The 17,629-nt window shown below is 48.2% G+C and overlaps 1 protein-coding gene across 2 annotated transcripts; it reads right to left on the bottom strand.

Moving 5' to 3' along the window:
- Positions 1–2,927: 2,927 nt before the first annotated feature.
- SLC19A2 (solute carrier family 19 member 2) lies at positions 2,928–16,233 on the bottom strand. 2 transcript variants are annotated; one of them, XR_008822322.1, is made up of 7 exons: positions 15,989–16,233; positions 15,270–15,875; positions 11,966–12,197; positions 7,075–7,267; positions 6,016–6,157; positions 4,933–5,782; positions 2,928–4,569 (listed from the first exon to the last, which is right to left on the bottom strand). XR_008822322.1 is itself a non-coding variant. In XM_056341829.1 (6 exons), the coding sequence occupies exons 1-6, from the start codon at positions 16,175–16,177 to the stop codon at positions 5,657–5,659; spliced, it is 1,488 nt and encodes a 495-aa protein (XP_056197804.1). In that variant the 5' UTR covers positions 16,178–16,233; the 3' UTR covers positions 2,928–5,656. The 2 variants fall into 2 exon arrangements, 1 of the variants encoding a protein (XP_056197804.1); XM_056341829.1 differs by having other exon boundaries at positions 2,928–5,782.
- Positions 16,234–17,629: the final 1,396 nt, after the last annotated feature.

Raw genomic sequence — 17,629 nt, forward strand, 5'->3', positions numbered from 1 at the left:
GGGAAGGGGCCCACGCTGCCAGCAGCCCCCCGAGGTGACCGAGGCTCATGCAGCACCACGTGGTGCTTCCCAGCACTGTGTTTTGGGGGATGACCCTCCTTGGCCCCACCGCCAGCACATGGGCCTGGGCAGGATGGCCCTCCCAGGGTGCAGGGAGGGAGGGAAGGAGTGAGTTGTCCTCGCTGGCAGCACTGACGTGGCACCTGTCACACTGTCCCCCACACAGCTGTGGCCCCCAGTTTGGAATACACTGGCCCAGCAAAGTGAAGGATGACACTCCACAAATGCACCAGAAGGCCACACATCGCAGAGGGCAACGCACTCCCTGCACTAAAAAGTTAATGCTAATCAAGGAAAGTAAAGGCAGTAAACAGCCATGAATAAATTTAGCCAGGGCTTTGATAGCTCTCAAAGTAACGCAGGTAGAGTTACACTTTCACTCAAAGTCATGTGGGGTAGAAAAGATAAACCGCTTCAAGGTGGGGTTCAGGAGATCTCTGAAGACATCTCTCATTGTAGGCCACATGCCACGGGAGGAGGTTGGGCTTCACGACCTTGGGGTTTCTGCTAATCCTACATCATACAGCAAGAAAGATAAATGGGTTTTGACAATGTTTCCAGTGGGTTGGAAGGGCTCCTGATACCTACCTGAGATAACACTCGGGTACCTGCTTGGCAATGGTTCCTGCTGTACCTAGAAAAACTTCAACCACTGACCTCACCCAGGGTCATGCAGTTGTTCCACTCAAAACAATATGCCGAACTTCTTCCACATGTCACACGCGGGTGGCTTTGACAAGTTCATAGCAGAGTGAAATAAAGACAACTGGGCACAATATCAAAACTTTTCGCTCTGCTTTTATCATAAGGCTATCTATCCTTCATCGTACAAGGCGGTACTACCCCTTTCATTCACAACAGATGACGCTTTATTCGACTAGTTAAAAATCAGCATGATTGTAAGACAAGGATTGGACCCCATTGTTGGAAGATCAAGCTGTGATGTTTGATAACAATAATTTAATGATACCTTACGGTCAATCTAAATTCATGCATACATTTATTAACTCGCATGTCATTAGATTTAGTTTTTCACATGTTCCCGTCTGTGAAGGAGCTACAGAACATGGTTATGAAAAAATGCAATGGAAACAACAGCTAAGCAATGCAGGTCTCCAAGGTCAGGCCCCGACACGTTGGTTGCTCTTTTCCATGTCCCTAATGCATCAGACACTGTGTTAAGGGAACACTGATTTGCGCAGAGCAAGTATATTTGACAGAGAAAGGCTGCATAACACCTCCACATCGCTATGTTAAACAAGCACCTTTGCGTAGGAAACAGTTGACACTGTCAAGAGCTGCTGGGTGCAGTGTCCAGAGCTCCCAGTCTCCTGCCCCTTCCATAACCGAAGTCCCTCTTTCCTTCCCAGCACACTCAGCTATGATCACACTGATAGAGAAGAAAATACAATCACTTTCACGCAAAGCCCTCCCCTTTCCCTGAGAGCACTGCCAGAGCAGCCGGCTGCTTCACAGGCACACAGCCACAGCACAGTTGAGTGTAACCCTGTCACGCCAGTGCTAGCCCGGGGGGACAGCAGTGGGTGCTGCCCCTGAAACAGCAGCCTCTGGCAACTCGGACTATTCCTCACTTTTTGGACTGAACAAGCCCAGCACCTGGCCTCTCCCCTTAACAGCGATCCTAAAGCCCAGCAGCTATACCGCATCTTACCAGCATCATAGCAAGCCCAGCGCAGGGCACACAGATTTGGTGGGAACACTCACCTCCAGCAGCCCCCAGCATTGACTGGAACAAAGAAACAGCCACAGCATCCCAGGCAGACACCCCAGCCGTCTGCAGTATTTATCTCATCTCCACCAAACCGCACCGTGTGCTGTACCGCTAATGCAGGAATTCAGCTCCCTGACAGCAGCTGGGTGTCTTTTCAGATCTCTTGGCTGTACACAGCGTGGCAGGAGGCAATGGGAGGAGCAAGGGGGATTGCCACAGTTCACATAAACCTGCTTCGCTCACAGGCAAGAGCAGCCTCAGGTTCCTTGGCACCTTTCGCCAGCACCAGAGACATGAAATGCTGGAATCCACCTTAAAGGGTAATGCTGTACCTGTATGAGGTACTAGTTACCTTCCTGTTGTATGCAGAGATTTTAATCCTCCACACTGCCGAGAAACTCTTCCTCACACACTGATTCCCGCATTCACTGAGGGAAGGCAAATAAATGAAATCCTGAGCAAACCTGACGTGCTGGCAGTCCTACCCCTCCTGCCTCAGCCATAAGGCTCTCAAGGACACACACCTAAGAAAGGCTCCCCCTTCCCTCTTGTTTGCGGTGTTGAGCAGAGGATTTGTCAGGCTACCACCCACACTGAACTCATCAAAGTGGCAGCAGATATACAGAGACCACTTCGCCCTCCAGCCCAGCCTTTACTATCAGGTACGAGCCATCTCTCCTAGAAGCACAAGACAAGGAGAGCTTTCCAAGGCTGTCAAAGGTGGGTGTGCCAGGATGGGGAGCGTACAACATTTCTTCCTTAAGGACTCAATTTTGTAATTAGGTCAACATCAATAGAAAGGTTCTCCTGCACGGCAAACACTCAGTGAGACTGATGCATCCTGAACAGGTTACCCTGCACCAGCGAGTTATCTTTTCCCTCACTGGACCAGTCTGTGTTGGAAATAGAGAGTAGTATTTCTGAACTGCTCAGCAATTGATGATCCTCAGTGCAAGACACTTGTGCAGAGTTCTGTAAACCTACCCAAAAGCCAACAACTATCAGCTTCTTGAAGACTTGTTTCTTTTTGCATGGTTTGTCCTGTATATTTTTCCCTCTTCATAACAAAGATGCTCAGAACAACCTGCAGCAGCAGCACTGTGGATTAGCAAGGTAACAAAATACAAAACAAACATTGGCCACACAGGATGCCTCAGAGTGTTTTTATTTAACAAAAATAGCTATTCATAGAAACCAACAATGTCAACATGTTCACAGAATTTCATAGGCATCAGTAACCATGTACAGCTCCAGTCAGGCTCTACAGTCAACCTCATCACAACAGCACAGCATAGGAACCTGAAAAACATCCAGGTGTGGCTTCCATACAATTAATGGGCCTGAAGACAGATGTGGTGTAGCACGCCTCTATTGCAGTTGGCACAGTTTCATTGCTTTGGTAGAAAAATCATTGTTATTGCTATAACTCATTTGTGGTTTTTTTTTTTTACTTGCTTTTAAATAACTGGGTTATTCCCCATCAAAGCTTTGTTCTCTGTATGAAAAACGTGATTAAAATTGAGCTGCTGCTTTTGGTTACTTGACACTAGTGCTGTAAACCCACTCCTTGTGCCTTGCTGCAACTGCCATCAGACCAAAGGACAGGACATGCCCTTTCTATCCTTCTCCCGGCACAGCTCATCAGCTGGCATTTCATAGCTTCAGTTTTTGTTTAAAAACAAACAATCAAACAAAAAACAGTAAAGAAAGGAATATATACATGGGTGGCTTCAAGTTTCCATTTCAGGATAAGGCAGTTAGGTTTACATGTGTAAGTGCCAGTACAGCTGAGCCCTTCTTTAGGGGGTTGTTTTAAGAGGCAGGCTGCAAGCACAGAGGAGCTCTGGGGGGTGGTCCCCTGAGCAGGCAGCACATCCCAAACACACTGATCCTTCACCTGGCAGCATGGTAAAGGTTGAGACTCACAGAAGCGATAAGAAAGGCTGCACCTGTCCCAGCCAGGAGAGAAACACCTTCCCAGCCCTGATGCTGTGAAGTCTCCATGGCACTAAAAGCAAGCAACGAACCGAAGCTGCTGCTTCGGGGTCTGACGGGAAGCAGCTCTAACCAGCAGAGAGAAGGCATGGAGGGAAGCACACGGCATTGCATCTTCTTCCTTGCCAGTTCTCCTGCACTTAGACTCACCACAACCTGCACAGCAATGGGGACAGTCCCCAGGCTATTTCCACAGTATACTACAGGTATCTGTTGCTGTGCTGGTCATGGTGCCTGAATATCCAGGTGCCCAAGCCCAGGACAACTCTGGGCAACTCCTTCCCAGTACTGAAGCAATTTGGAAAATAATAAATAAATTTAAAAACCAGCCATAAGGCAAGTCCCAAATTGCTTAGACTGGACAAAATAAAAGAACTGTCCACTCCAAACATTCATTGCCCTGTTTAGGTGGAAAGAAGAGGTAGAACTAGTGGACAGAGACCCACCAGAGGCATAAAGGCATTTTAAAATAAGGGGGAAAAACTGACACCAGAAATCAGCATTTTTCAAAGCCTCAGGCAGTCATCCTGGTAACTACCATACCTGAAGGTGTCACCAGAGTCGTGATTCTCCAAGGTCACAAATAGCAGCTTAAAATCCTGCAAGTCACCTTCCTTCTCAGTGCTATACTAACATCCACCACCCTACTGAAATAGCCCAGCCCCCAGGATTGTGAGGCAGGACTCCGATAATTGCAGGAATTTGCAGTCCTAAAGGACAAAGGCAGGTGTGTCCAAGGGTCCCTTGGATTAGTATTTTGTCTACTTAAACTCCCTCTAAAGCTTCCCCTGTGGATAACTGGCTAGCTGAAAAAGTTTACATAAACATAGTCCAGCTGGCTGAACAAAAATGCACATCGCTCTCAGCTTATCTGAAGTAAAGCAAAATACACTGTCTGTGGCTGTCCTTGTTACACAATAACAGGAAGATTTTGGTGGGAAAAGAATGTTGCAGGTGGGAACAGATAACTACAGAAGAGAAACTAGGGGCGGGCTTGGTATTTAGGCAACTAACCAATAATGAGCTTAACTTTTGTAATATGTATGAGCTAATTATAAGAAGGCATAAAAGGTGACTGTAAGAGACAATAAACGAAGTCTGCTGATCACTCATATTGAGTGACTGTGTCTTCCCTCCGTCGCAACATTCCCCTCCAGCTTTACAGTCCCTTGGGCACAGGCCTTCACAGCACAAGTAGCGCTGCCAATAGCCAATTCACCAGCATCACAAGTTGCCCCAGGACACAGTTAGGTTTTTTGGGAAGCACCATGATCAGCTATGGTAAAATTCTGGCAGCAGGGGTGACAGACAGGAATGACAGTAACAGTACAAGCAGCTCAAGGAAGCACATGCATATGCAGAAACCTAAGCGTACTAGTCCCCAAAATGGAGCATCCAGCATCACGGGGCAGCCACAGCGAGAGCCACACTGCAGAGCACAAGCCTAAGGCCACCTCCTGTCCCAGGCCCGGAGCTCGCCAGAGAGGTCTGTTAGTGTGCCCTCACTTCTGCCCCGCAGCAGCACCTCAGTGACAGAGACAGCAGCAGTTGACCAGACAATCACGAAGCTGCCTTTTCAATGGCAGCCTCCAGATGCACAGCCTTAGACTAAACCATCCCAGGGCTTTCATTCTTTGAGAAAATTTACTGTTCTTTGCTGCATATCCCATATATGCAACAGAAGAACAAAAGGCGTTTTAGAAAGAAGGTATTCATTCTTACTTAAGTAAGAGCTAATACATTTACCTTCTAAAATGTATAAATACAGACCAAATACCATTAAGGTGACTGCCTTGGGAAAAAAAGGCAGAGATTAAAAAACAGACCTATATCTTCATATGTAGCCACCAAGAGTCCTCACTTGGTGCACTACTGGCTTTCAGGAGATCTGCTTTGCATCGGCTCTTGTCTTCTATAAGCTCTTGTAATACTGTATATGCCACTGCCCAAGAACACCAGTGAGATGACCGCAAAGTAAGAGGCATAAATCATGAACTGCAGAGAAGGGGAATAAAAATAATAATAAAAAAGAAGCAGTTAAGTTAAATCAAGCAGTTATCAAATTTATAAGAAAATTAATACAAGAGCTCCTTTCCTCTTCTAAAATATCAGGAATCAGTGATTATTCCTCTGTCAAACCCTTGACCCAGAAACAGGTAGCTGAGGAGCTTTACAGCTTGGTTTACTTTCCTCCCTCCCATCAGTAGAGCTAAGAGAGGCTATCATACCTGGGTGAAGATGTCCAGCCCAAGCCCACTGGCATCCACAACAATCAAAGTGAGCAGAGTCTGAAGTGCTAAGGCAATGAAAGTATTGACCCCAAACACCAGGGCATACCGCTCCACGCTGAGATTTGTAGCAATCTGAAACCTGGAAAGAAATGCATGACCAGAAACTTAAAGACAGGGAAAGAGCCGGGAAATGTGAGAATAGGAGGAACAAGCTCTGGACAAGAAGACTATGCAACATGAAGAGTTACACAAACTGGTCCAGTATTTTCCACAGTTAAATTACTTTACACTGATAGTTTACTTTTCTAAATAGGATCATTACAGACTAGCATAGAATCTAAAAGAGACCCCGAGACACATGTAAAAAACTTTAAAAAAAAAAAAGCAACCAAGCCCCAAAGCACCACTCTGGGAGCTCTGTGAGTTTCAGTCTTACTGAAGCAGCCCCCCTGTCTGATGTAGCTAAAGGGTCTTGTCACACAGAGAAGATACAACATGCTCTGATCCCAGAGAGTTGTTGGTAATCTCAAAGTGTCAGCCTACTGCAGTGTGGTCCATAACCTCCCACATCCCTCTAACCAGAGCTCCTTCTGCAGTTACCAGCTTCAGCATCACCCCTCATATTGTACTTGGACTGTCTTGTTGCGATTATGCACATGTGGTTCAACAACAACTGTGTTTTCCTCCCCAAAATGAGAAACAACATTGAAGTTTTCCTCCTTAGAGGTTAGGAGAAGTTGACACTTCAACACAGGCAAATTGTTGTCCTCTTCTCATCTGTTAACACTTTGCTCCAGGCATGTTTATGAAAAACATTCTCCTGGCAAGCAGCACTGTCTAATATTTGGAAGCAGTCACTTTAGTGTCATAAGACTTTTAAGCTTGAGCAGACTATCAGCCAAATATATCTCTATGTCTCAGTTTCCAACCTGAATCACCACACCACACATAAGTTTGCAACAGATTTGTGGCAGGCAAGACTAGATACACGGAAAATACGCCAGCTTTCATACCAGTTGTAACCTTGAGAGCAATTTACATTAAAAGGATACTCACGTTGCTATCGTGATTAGCAGCATGTAGATAATTCTGAAGACAACATAGGATGCATAGCACACCCAGATATTCCGAACAGTGTCCATAATATATACAGCAGCAGCAATAAGAAAGGAGAACAGGGCAAGTGCCACTTCACCCCACATTGCCCAGGATGTTTTTATGTGACCCACAACAAACACTGCAACAGCTCCTGTGAGGGGAATGAAAGCATAACTGTTAGTAATTGGAACTAGAGCAAAGGAGCTGTATAGCCCCTAATAGCCAAACACAACTGAAGTGGAGGATACTCATGTGCACACCTCAGCAGCACTCCTTCCCGACCTCTCCCTCACCTGGAACCCTGCTGAAAACTCCCATTCTCTTTTACAGGAACAGGGGAGAAAAAAAAAAAAAAAAAAAAAAAAAGAAAACCAAAAGGTCCAAACGACAGCCCCAGGACTCAGACCTGACCACAGCCACTCAGTCCTCTGTGCCTGACTGTAGCAGTGTTGTTAGTTGGACTACAGAGAAATGCAAACCCCAGTTCTCAAAAGCACCCAGCTAATTATTTTGTGGTGCTTTAGCAGGTGTAGGAGGGAGGAAGACACTACCCACTTTGATACACAGCTGCTACAGCTCTTTCCCAGGAGGCAGAAAAAACTACATCTACTGTCATCTTCATGCTGGCCTGTAAGATTAAGAGCAGGGTCCCGATCCATGTCTCCCAGGATGCAGCCTGATTGCAAGCTACAATCAGGCACTGTTGATTGTGCAAGAGCCATCCTTTACAACCAGAACGGGTTTGTAACTCCTGCTGGATTTTATGAAGCGGGAGTGAGGAGAGACAATGGATCACAAGATGTAAAGTACATGATACTTCATGCAATTCAATGAGCAGACGAAGTGTGTTTCATGCACTATCACACCTGCAACTACTGAGAAGCTCAAATACATATTGCATTACAAGAAAATTCCCATTTGAAGTAGGCCTTGTTCTGCAAACAAGCCAAATAGCAACCAACAGCATAACAATGCTGCTGTACACAGCAAACAAGAGAGTGTACTGACAAAGCGAGATTTACTGGAGATCTGAGAAACAGGATTGTTTTCAGCATTTGACCACTGTACAGTAGCGCTACAGTGCAGCATCTAAGCTCTTTGCAGCCTTTAGCTGGCCTGCTGTCTTAGAAATCCTTCAAGCACATGAAGACTCCTTGTGTACCATCAGTGTGTACAAGCTTGTAACCCTGTCAGACCCTTGCATCAACCTTGCAGGCTAGTGAAGAAGGTAGCTATGCCAAGGGAAAGGCATTTATTTCTCCCCACTAAACTCTTATTTCTAATGCCTGCTGTGACACCACCCAACTGACATTCTGCTCTTTGAAAGCCTGGCTCCCACAGTAGCAAAACCCTGAGATGCAAAAAGCAGCCAAATCCTAGAGCCTTCTCTCTACTGTCTCAGCAATTCTGAAACATGGGAACAGACAGGACTCTCTGGGGATCTCATAGCAACTCATGAGTTTGTACTCCCCCTGTGTCTCAAGGTTATATCAGCCTGACACCCGATTATGACAAGATATACAATCCATGCCCTGCAATTAGACACCTACACTGATCCAGTGGTTTCACAACCCAGCCTGATAAAGGATTGCCACATTCCCAAGAAGGTGCAGGGATGCAGCTCAGCAGTCAGTTGACCTCACTAGAAGGAACAGTATTTATCTTGCCCAGGACAGGCAGCTGACAGTCACGAGTCACAACAGTCAACTTACTCTTCTGCAGGACAGCACAGGTACACGCAGGGATGGCAATAGCATCTTACACAAAGGTTGCCAAACATTGCTTGTAACTGAGCACAAAATGACCAAGAGCCAGGAAAATGGCAAATCAGATCTGGGATGCTGTGCTGGTTTTCACTGGGGCAGAGCTAATTTTTCTTCATAGTAGCTAGTACAGGGCTGTGGTTTGGATTTGAGCTGGAAACAGGGTCAGTAACACTGCCATATTTCAGTTACTGCTGAGCCATGCTTGCACTGAGTCTTTCTGCTTCCCACCCACCCCGGCAGCGAGCAGGCTGGGGGTGCACAAGAAGCTGGGAGGGCACACGGCTGGGACAGCTGACCCCAACTGCCCAAAGGGATCTCCCACACCATACGAGGCTCAGCATATAAAGCTGGGGGAAGAAGGAATGATGGCACTTGTCTTCCCAATAATTGTTGCACATGATGCAGCCCTGCTTTCCTGGAGATGGCTGAGCACCTGCCTGCCGATGGGAAGCAGTGAGTGAATTCCTCGTTTTGCTTTGTTGCGTGCCTAACTTTTGCTTTACCTATTAAACTGTCTTTATCTCAACCCATGAGTTTTCTTACTTTTACTCTTCTGATTCTCTCCCCCATCCCACTGGGGGGGAGCAAGCAAGCAGCTGGGTGGTGTTTAGTTTCCAGCTGGAGTTAAACCACAACAGTCCTTTTTGGCACCCAGCATGGGGCTCAAAGGGTTCAAGATAACAACCAATTTGATTGGAATATGCTAGACTGAGTTTATAGTTGTTATTGCTGTTTAGCTATTAATCACCAGGCTCCTGTGCTTGCATGGGGCTCACTTGCCTTAGTGTATACTAGAGTCTAGTGCTCATTAGTGACTGCTCGTTGCATTTGTTGCCCGCTGTACTGCCACATTGCTTATCTCCCTGTGCTGTGCCCGGGAACATTCTGATAACAGCCACGGTGACGTGCCGGGGCTGGCGGATGGCCAGGGCATGGCTGCTGCTTCTGTGCTGCTGTACTGGTCAGGCTGGAACTCCAGTCAAAGGGACTGTGACCTGTGGATGAGCCCACGCAGGAGCAGGACACCCCGAAGCGTCCGTGGCCGTGAATAAGCCCATGCCAGAGCAGGTACAGCTCAAAGTGTCTGTGGCCACGGTTATGTTTGTGCTGCAGCAGGTACAGCTCTGAAGGCGTTGTGCCCCATGGAAAAGGCCACACTGGAACAAGTGTGCCACAAAGCAACTGTGGCTGTGGATAAGTCTATACCATAGCAGGTATACCCTTGAAGAGATTATGGCTTACAGGTAAGGCTCCACTTGGAGCATGTACAACCCTAAGGGACTGATCTGGGATGCACCAGAAAAGGTATTTCTAGTAAAGGGAGAAGAGTGAACAGTACATCCTTCTACAAGTCTGAGGCCCCAATGAATAAAGCTCAGTGCAGCTTCAGTCATCCACCTTTAAAAAGGATTGCAACTCAAACTAGGTTTTATGCAAAGAGGGGCTAGTAAAATGGCAAAGTGAACAAAGAGCTTAACTTTACCAAAGAACAACTAGAAAAAACTTGGCTTCTTTGGCCCAGAGCAAAGATGTTTTGCTAAAATACAACCTTGGCATGACATCGGAGATAAATAAACCTCTCATTTATAAATTCAAACTGGAAATCAGAAATTAAAGCATTTGCACTAGCACCTAGGAAGTCAGGTCACTGGATGCTCATCCTTAACAGGTCCCTTCCATTCCTGTTACACACTTCAAGCTTTTAGTTGAGATTATTACTTCACTGAATTTCACTTATTCCAAGCAATGAATCTGTGTCAGCCAGAAGGATTTTTTGGTTCTGTCTTTCAAGCAGTTCAGGGACAGAGGCTAATTTAATTTGCTTTCAGAAAACATCACCCAAAATGATTCAACCATTTATAAAAATGACAGAGGAAAAAAATGAAAAAGGGAAACTAAAAAAATTCAGTTTTACATAAGTTTAGTGTCAAACATCTTTTCTTCAAGTAGGTCCATTGTTCACAGACCTTTAAAAATATATATAAAAAAAGAACCTTGATATCAAAGATGTTCATAATATTTGAAGAACACTTTTCTGGGAGTATTTCTGTTTGGCCACACTATGGGTATTCTTTCCCCTGGTAGCAATTTTCTCTTTCCTGGGACTAAGGCAGGATGGTAGAGGAAACCAAATTGAACAAGAAATATGAGCTACAGCAGCATGCTAGAGTGGAGGAGCAGTGTATGACAGAAATTATTTCTTAGCGAAAGCCTTCAGAACCAAGTTGCCAAGTTTCGAACCCAGCTAACAATAGGTGGTAGACCAGCTGTTAGAACTACAAAACAGCCACAGCTTCCCACTGAACTCCAACAGGGGGCTGGTGAGCATGCCCAAGGAAGTACTAGGCCTTCCTTGTTTGTGTACATTGGTTTCTTTTGTGCCCAAGTGATGTACACAGCAGATGGTGGAATGACAACGCCATCAAAGAAAGGGAACATACTGCAGCAACGCCTAGAAAGCCTCTGTAAGGGTATGTTAGCTATATTAAAAGGTATTGTCCTAGTTCTGGCAATTAGTATTAAACAACTTAACAAACAAATGTTTGTGTTGACTGACCTACCTGTCCCTTTCAAGTCAAGCACCTTCTTTCACCTTAATAGCTTTTCTGCCTAACCGTGCTGAAATGACTGTGTGTGGCTCACTACATGCTGCGCGTGTACAGGAACCCTTCATATGTTCCCTACGATCTCTGCCAGAGAAAAAAAAGCGACAAACCCACAGAACCCTTAGCCTGACTTTGAGTGGTTAAAACAAGCATAACTCCACTGACATAGTGACAGCCAAGGACACAGAGTCAGCCACATGCCTGGAACCTTCTGCCAAATTTTTCATAATGAAGGTTGACTTGGGAGGCTCCTTTAAACACGTATGTACTGGATTACCAGAATTAGGGCTGTGTGTAGCAACTAACTCAACACTGAGCACCATACCGGTGCATGTCACGGAAGAGTCACCCTGAATGCCATGATTGTGTCTCCTGCATACCTGGGGGAACACAAGACACTTCCAAACCATGCTCTGGTGACCTTGTGGGACGCTAGGCATTTCTCACAGCATACCAGGAGCTATGCCAGAAGCTTACCTAGCAGTGTCGAGGCTGCCTCCACAGCACCATTGTAGATCTCCGTGCTATGAGAAGGCAGCACCATCTCCCACAGGCCCTGAGCATAGTTGATGACCTGGAAGTAGCCGCAGGTGGACAGTGCCCACCACACTGACCAGCAGAACATGGTCTGGGAGGAGTAGCACTGGAGGAAGTCCTGCCAGAGATCTTTCAGCACCTTTATGATGTCTACTTTCTGCTCCTGCAGAGACTGGAGAAGGAAGAGGAAAGTAATGTTAAGGCTTTGTTTATAAATAGTTCACACTGCTCCACAAAAATCACCCCTTTCGAGTGGTCTGATCACTGGTGAGTGACAGTACCACTCTCGGACACAAACCTCCACAGAGTAATGAAAAAAAGCTTCTCCATCCCACAGTCTCAGTGGCTGGTCTCTGCCCAAACCAAGGCTGTCCCTTTACATGCAGAGGAAGGGTTCAGTCCCAGGCACCCACCTCTGGCTCTCTCAAGCAGAAAGCAGTAACCACTAGATGTTATAAGTACTGTGTGAGCAACTGAAGGGTACCAGGGAGAAGCGACACAGAACAGAACACAATACCCACTGTGACAAGACAGGATCAGAAGCCGGTCCCTCAAATCACACAGGCAAAAAGCATCACTGCCACTTTTAAGTTCTGATCCAAACAACCAAATTTGCTAGTGCAGTGAACGTGAAAGCCACCAGATTAGTATAGTCCCCACAAATAAGTCAATTTTCTTTAGTACTAGCATTCAGGGATTATAAATATTCAAAGAAGCAATCTCATTACGCCACACACTATGCCTGCTAATGTTCACCAAGGCTCTGAGAAGATGAGATGTTGCCTGCAGATCTTAAGAGAAACAGAAGCTACTTCCACCAGACGCTGCTATTGCAAATGACAGCTCCTGTATATACAAGTGCTCTGAAGAGCGGCATGAGATAAAAATGAAGCTTTCCCCTCGAAATCTTTCTAGAAAGAGCATGAAAGGGGCAGACGCATGAAGTGGCGTGAAAAAAAAAAGTTAATCGGTTCCAGCAACAGGGCATGACAACAAATGGAAGTTTTTACGTACAGGCTGTTACAGTCCTGTTCCTAACCACTTTATGCCAACAGCAGCAGAGGAAACAAGCATGTCTTTACTTTGTAGACAGAGCTACTGATTACATTTGCTGCATGCAAACACACACAGTCTTTCTAGACAGACAAGACCCTTCTTGAGTAAGTCAGAGCAGCAGTTACTTCATGTGAGACTGGGCAGGGCCCCCAAGGCCCACCCAGCATCTCTAGCCCCTGTGAACTTGGATCCCCTGCTGGGTAACATACAGCAGCACTGTCACTGAAGTGAGGTACAGATATTTCGGAGCAGTTTCTGGACAGCAGCAGCAACTTTGGGCTCTTGGCAGTACGCCCTTTCCCTGGGAGAATCATGCAGTGCATGCCTCGGAAAGACTATTCTCCATGCTCAATAAAACTCATTTTAAGGTGTTTCTACTAAAACCCCCTAAAGACCACAGCCTAGCTCTGTCCTGAACACCTTTTTTTTCCACCCCTCAAAGTCTCACTGATTTCTAAGCGTCATTATTAAACACCACACAGTCCTGCTGGTGCTTTGCCAAAACGCTTGCTCTACATGTGATTGCAATTCCTCCTAAGCCCAAGAGAACTGCCTGGGAAGAGGTATGCTCGTGGCAACGAGACCTTGGCAACATAAATCCCACACAGAAGGTTTCACACGGAGCTCAAGTTTAGGCACAGGAAAACTAGGGAAGGGAACAGTTACATACACTGCAAAAACTGATTTGGAACATTTAACCCAAGCATGTGCTTGATAAGCAAGAATGGCCCATCTGCCCTCCCAGCACCTGGCAGTGCTTCCTCAGTACCTTCTGTACAGCCTTTTGTTGATGCTCGTGAAATGTGGTTGCCGTTACCTTAGTAAGACGGACTACCCCCACACACCAGTGCTTAACAGCTTTTAGCATCTGATAAAACTAAACTCTGGAGAGTTATGCAAGTGTACTTGCTCCTTTTTTAAAGCTGTCGCCATTAGTTTGTAACCACCCTTGCTCTCGCAGGATGGGAGTAAGATAAGCAAGAGGGACGGTAAGTTATAGTAATACTGTAGTCATTATTGCACAGAATTTGTCTTGTTTAATAAAACCCTTCAGCATGCAAGTATAGCATGCATAAAAATACTTTTGCTCACACAAGATCGTGCTGGATGGGGCAGGATTAAGTCCCTGGAATGTTAATACCTTTAATTCCCAGCTGTAGCTAGAAGCAGCTGAAAGTGGCCCTGGATGCTGCCTCTACTTGCTAAGTGAAATACCCATTAGCTGACTAGACCAACAGCCATGCTTACCTTTTGGCTCGTTCTCAGAACGAGCACAACCTCCTCCTGACCGAGGAGAAAGGCTGAGCTCTTCCCCAGGGCTTCACATCCCCCTGCCATGACAGGCTCTCCGTATGCATGCTTTACCTGGAGCAGCACAACAGAAACTCACCTGACAGGCAACTACACACACGCATCAGGCCTCAAAACTAGAGGCTGCTTGCTCGCCACCTCACGGGACTCAGCACATCCTGCCACCAGACAAAGGCACCTGCACGCTTGTTTCCATAGAAGTGACTTTGTCAGAGGTTACACAGCCCACAGAAGCCACCAGTCAGGGTACGACCTTGGTGCTCTCAGAGCTGGATTAAGCTGTTATTACACACAGGTACTTCCTGCAATTCACTTCTATTCTGCCTATCTGTAACTAATCAATATCAGCCTGTAAGTGCTCTGAAGGACTACTGCAGTTTCCTTGATTGATCAGTTTCCTTCCAGGATCATAAGATAAAACCCAGTTACTACATTGCTTATTACTGCACAGCTTACACAACAGTTGAAGTAACAAGTATTTTCAAAACGCAAGTGCAGGAAGAACTACCTCTTTTCTGTAAGTCACAGAGTGCATCCAGAAGCACACACAGAATTTGGACAGACACAATTTTTAGTGCTCGAGAGATGTCCCTCGCTTTGTACCATTGAACAGCAATTTGATGCCCAGAGAACTTTAATCACTGCCTTGCAAGACACATGGAATAACTTCGGAGAAACTAAAGAGCAGCTTACCACGCTCCATCAGCAAAAGGAAGCCAGGAATAAATTTTCCTGTGCTGTGAATAAGGAAGTGGGATAAGCAAAGGGATACTATTTGCCATTGAATAGTACATCTCCACCGCTGCGTAGATATTATGCATGCATGACAACATCAGTATTGCATCTTCCCCTGCTGTAAACCCAGGGCACAACTCACCTGTTTCTCTGCTGAATGACCCTCCCTGTTCAAGGGAACTTTGGTCTCATCCTCCCAGCCAGGTGCCCTCTGCACATCAGGATGATCTTGGACAGCCGATCCATTTTTACAGTCCATGACCTTCATTTCCCAACCGAGCTGCTGACTTGGGACATGGTGGAAGAAAAGACTTTTCTGTGGCATCGGCAGAAACCACGCTGTACCAAAGGCAATGGATATGCTGGTTAAGGAAATAACATTCAAGCTGAAGAGGGACCATCCTGCCACTGACACAAGGATCTGCCCGGACACTGAGCCCACCGTATAGCCCACCAGGGTGGCACTCCGGCAGTAGCTGGTGACCTTCTGGTACAGATTGACATCGACGACGCTGTAGATGTAGGAGTAATAGGCAATGTCGGTGGCAGTCCCCATCCCGTAGAAAAACTCGAGGAACTGGATGGGCCGCAGCCCCTCGGCGTACAGCAGCATGAACCAGGTGACGATGAGGCTCAGGCCCTGCAGCAGGACCACGGGCTTGTACCGCAGGTAGTCGGTGGCCAGGAACACCGGGAACAGCAGCGCCAGGTAGGAGTACGTCCACACCGGGTAAATCTCATTGAACACCTGGGAAGGGGAGGAAAAGACGGCGGTAACCCCCAGCACCCGCGCACCGCGAGCAAAGCGCGGACACAGGCACCCAGGCGGGGCCGGGGGGGGCGGGGGCCGGGCCGCGGTACCTGGCTCTCGGTGAGGTTTTTGGGCGGCCCCAGCAGGTACCGGGTGAGGAAGGGCTCCGAGGGCCGCACGCTGCAGAAGAAGCCGTAGGCGCACAGCAGCGCCGTAGGCAGCGCCCAGCAGCACCCGCCGCCGCCGCCGCCGGCCCGGGCAGAGCGCCGCGCCAGCCGGTCCCCACGCGGCCCCGCCATGCCAGGCAGGGGCCGGCCCGGAGCGCAGCGGCGGCCGCGGGCACGGCCCGGGTCACCTCGCGCCGCCTCCCCCCAAAGGCACCGCTGCGCTTAAGCGCCATTCGCCGGCGGGCGGGAGGCGGGGCTCTGTGCTGCTTTCTGACTGGGCGCCACCCCCTCGCTCGGCGAGGCCGGCCAATGGGGAGCTGCGGGGCGGGAGAGGGGCCCACGTGCGCGGAGGGCGGGGCCGTGGCCCGCCCGCCCCCCGCCGCCCCGGCGGTGCCGCGGGCCTGTGAGGGGAGCCGGCGGCGGGGGCACCGGGGGCGCCGGGAGGCCGCGGGGGAAGGGGCGGCGTGTTCGGCGGGTTGCGACAGGCGTTCAGCGGGGCCGCGGAGAGCGGGGCTGGCACCGCGCGTGTGGGCGCAGGAGGAGGCGGGCAGCTGGCCGAGCCTTGGGCACTGCTGAGCCCCCCGCGGGTCAGTCTCCCCGCAGAGCCCCTCATCGCCCGGTTCCCCGAGGCAGGGACGAGCCTTTCCTGGAATCCGTCTCACGGAGGAGACCCCTGCCCGCTGTGCTGTGCGGGTCGCTCCTCCCCGGCCCAACGGCCTGCCGCTCCGCCGCTTCTTCCCTGCAGCCAGGTAGGAGCTGGATCCGCTCCTGGGCTTTGACACAAGCTTCACCGTGTCGTCCAGCCAAAAGAAATGTTAGACAAGAGGGGAAAATAAAACTGTTACATTCAGAATAGTTACCTACGGCGTCATTACATTCAGAATAATTACCTACGGCTTCGCCCAGAACTACTATTCTTAAAGCTTTGGCAATCCTCCTCTAAGCTATTTGCTGTTCTGCTACTCGGTCTATCCCACATTGTCTTTCCATGGACCTGCCTTGCCTCTCCCTGTGCCCTGCTCCCTCGACCTCCACTGCCAGGGCTTCCTACGCCGTCCCTACCCTTGCGTCTCCAAACTGGCTGATGCCATTGAAGGTTCGTACCGGGGGTCAGGCCCCCCACCTGTGCGATGGTCCGTCCTGCCTCCTAGCTGGGGTCGCTGCTCCAGGCAGTAAAACGAAACCCTCCGAAGGCATCTGGCTATACACAGTTGGCCGGGTGTAGTGAAAATTATTAAATTGATTACTGCTTATGATAAAGTCTTTGCCTTTAATTAGGAATTGTTTAACTTAGACGGGGAGCTCAGGGAGCTCAAGGACAACATTAATGAACAGCTGGTGTTGGTCCTGAGCCCCCTGAACAGGCAGGCTGTGAGCAGGACCATCAGACAATAAATACTGCGTGCAGCTGTGTCATGACAGTAACTCCACCACGCTCGGGCATCTGGCCAACATCCCTGGCCTGTGTGGAGCTTATGGATTGTGAGACAATGCATGCCAAAGTTGACATACACTAGGTATGTAAACTATTTTTGTTTTTCACTGAGTATAAAGGCAGGCAAGCTCTGGGCTTGGCCAGAAGCC

The sequence above is a fragment of the Falco biarmicus genome, chromosome 5, assembly GCF_023638135.1.
Source record: "Falco biarmicus isolate bFalBia1 chromosome 5, bFalBia1.pri, whole genome shotgun sequence".
Lineage (NCBI taxonomy): Eukaryota > Metazoa > Chordata > Aves > Falconiformes > Falconidae > Falco > Falco biarmicus.

Bases quoted from the DNA above. Each gene is read 5' to 3' on its own strand.
- SLC19A2 (XM_056341829.1), bottom strand. From the start codon at position 16,177: ATGGCGGGGCCGCGTGGGGACCGGCTGGCGCGGCGCTCTGCCCGGGCC. The intron at 15,876-15,988 runs GTACCGCGGCCC...TCCCCTTCCCAG, and splicing joins AAAACCTCACCGAGAGCCAG to GTGTTCAATGAGATTTACCC. The intron at 5,783-6,015 runs GTATGATAGCCT...CCTTCTCTGCAG, and splicing joins GGCTGGACATCTTCACCCAG to TTCATGATTTATGCCTCTTA.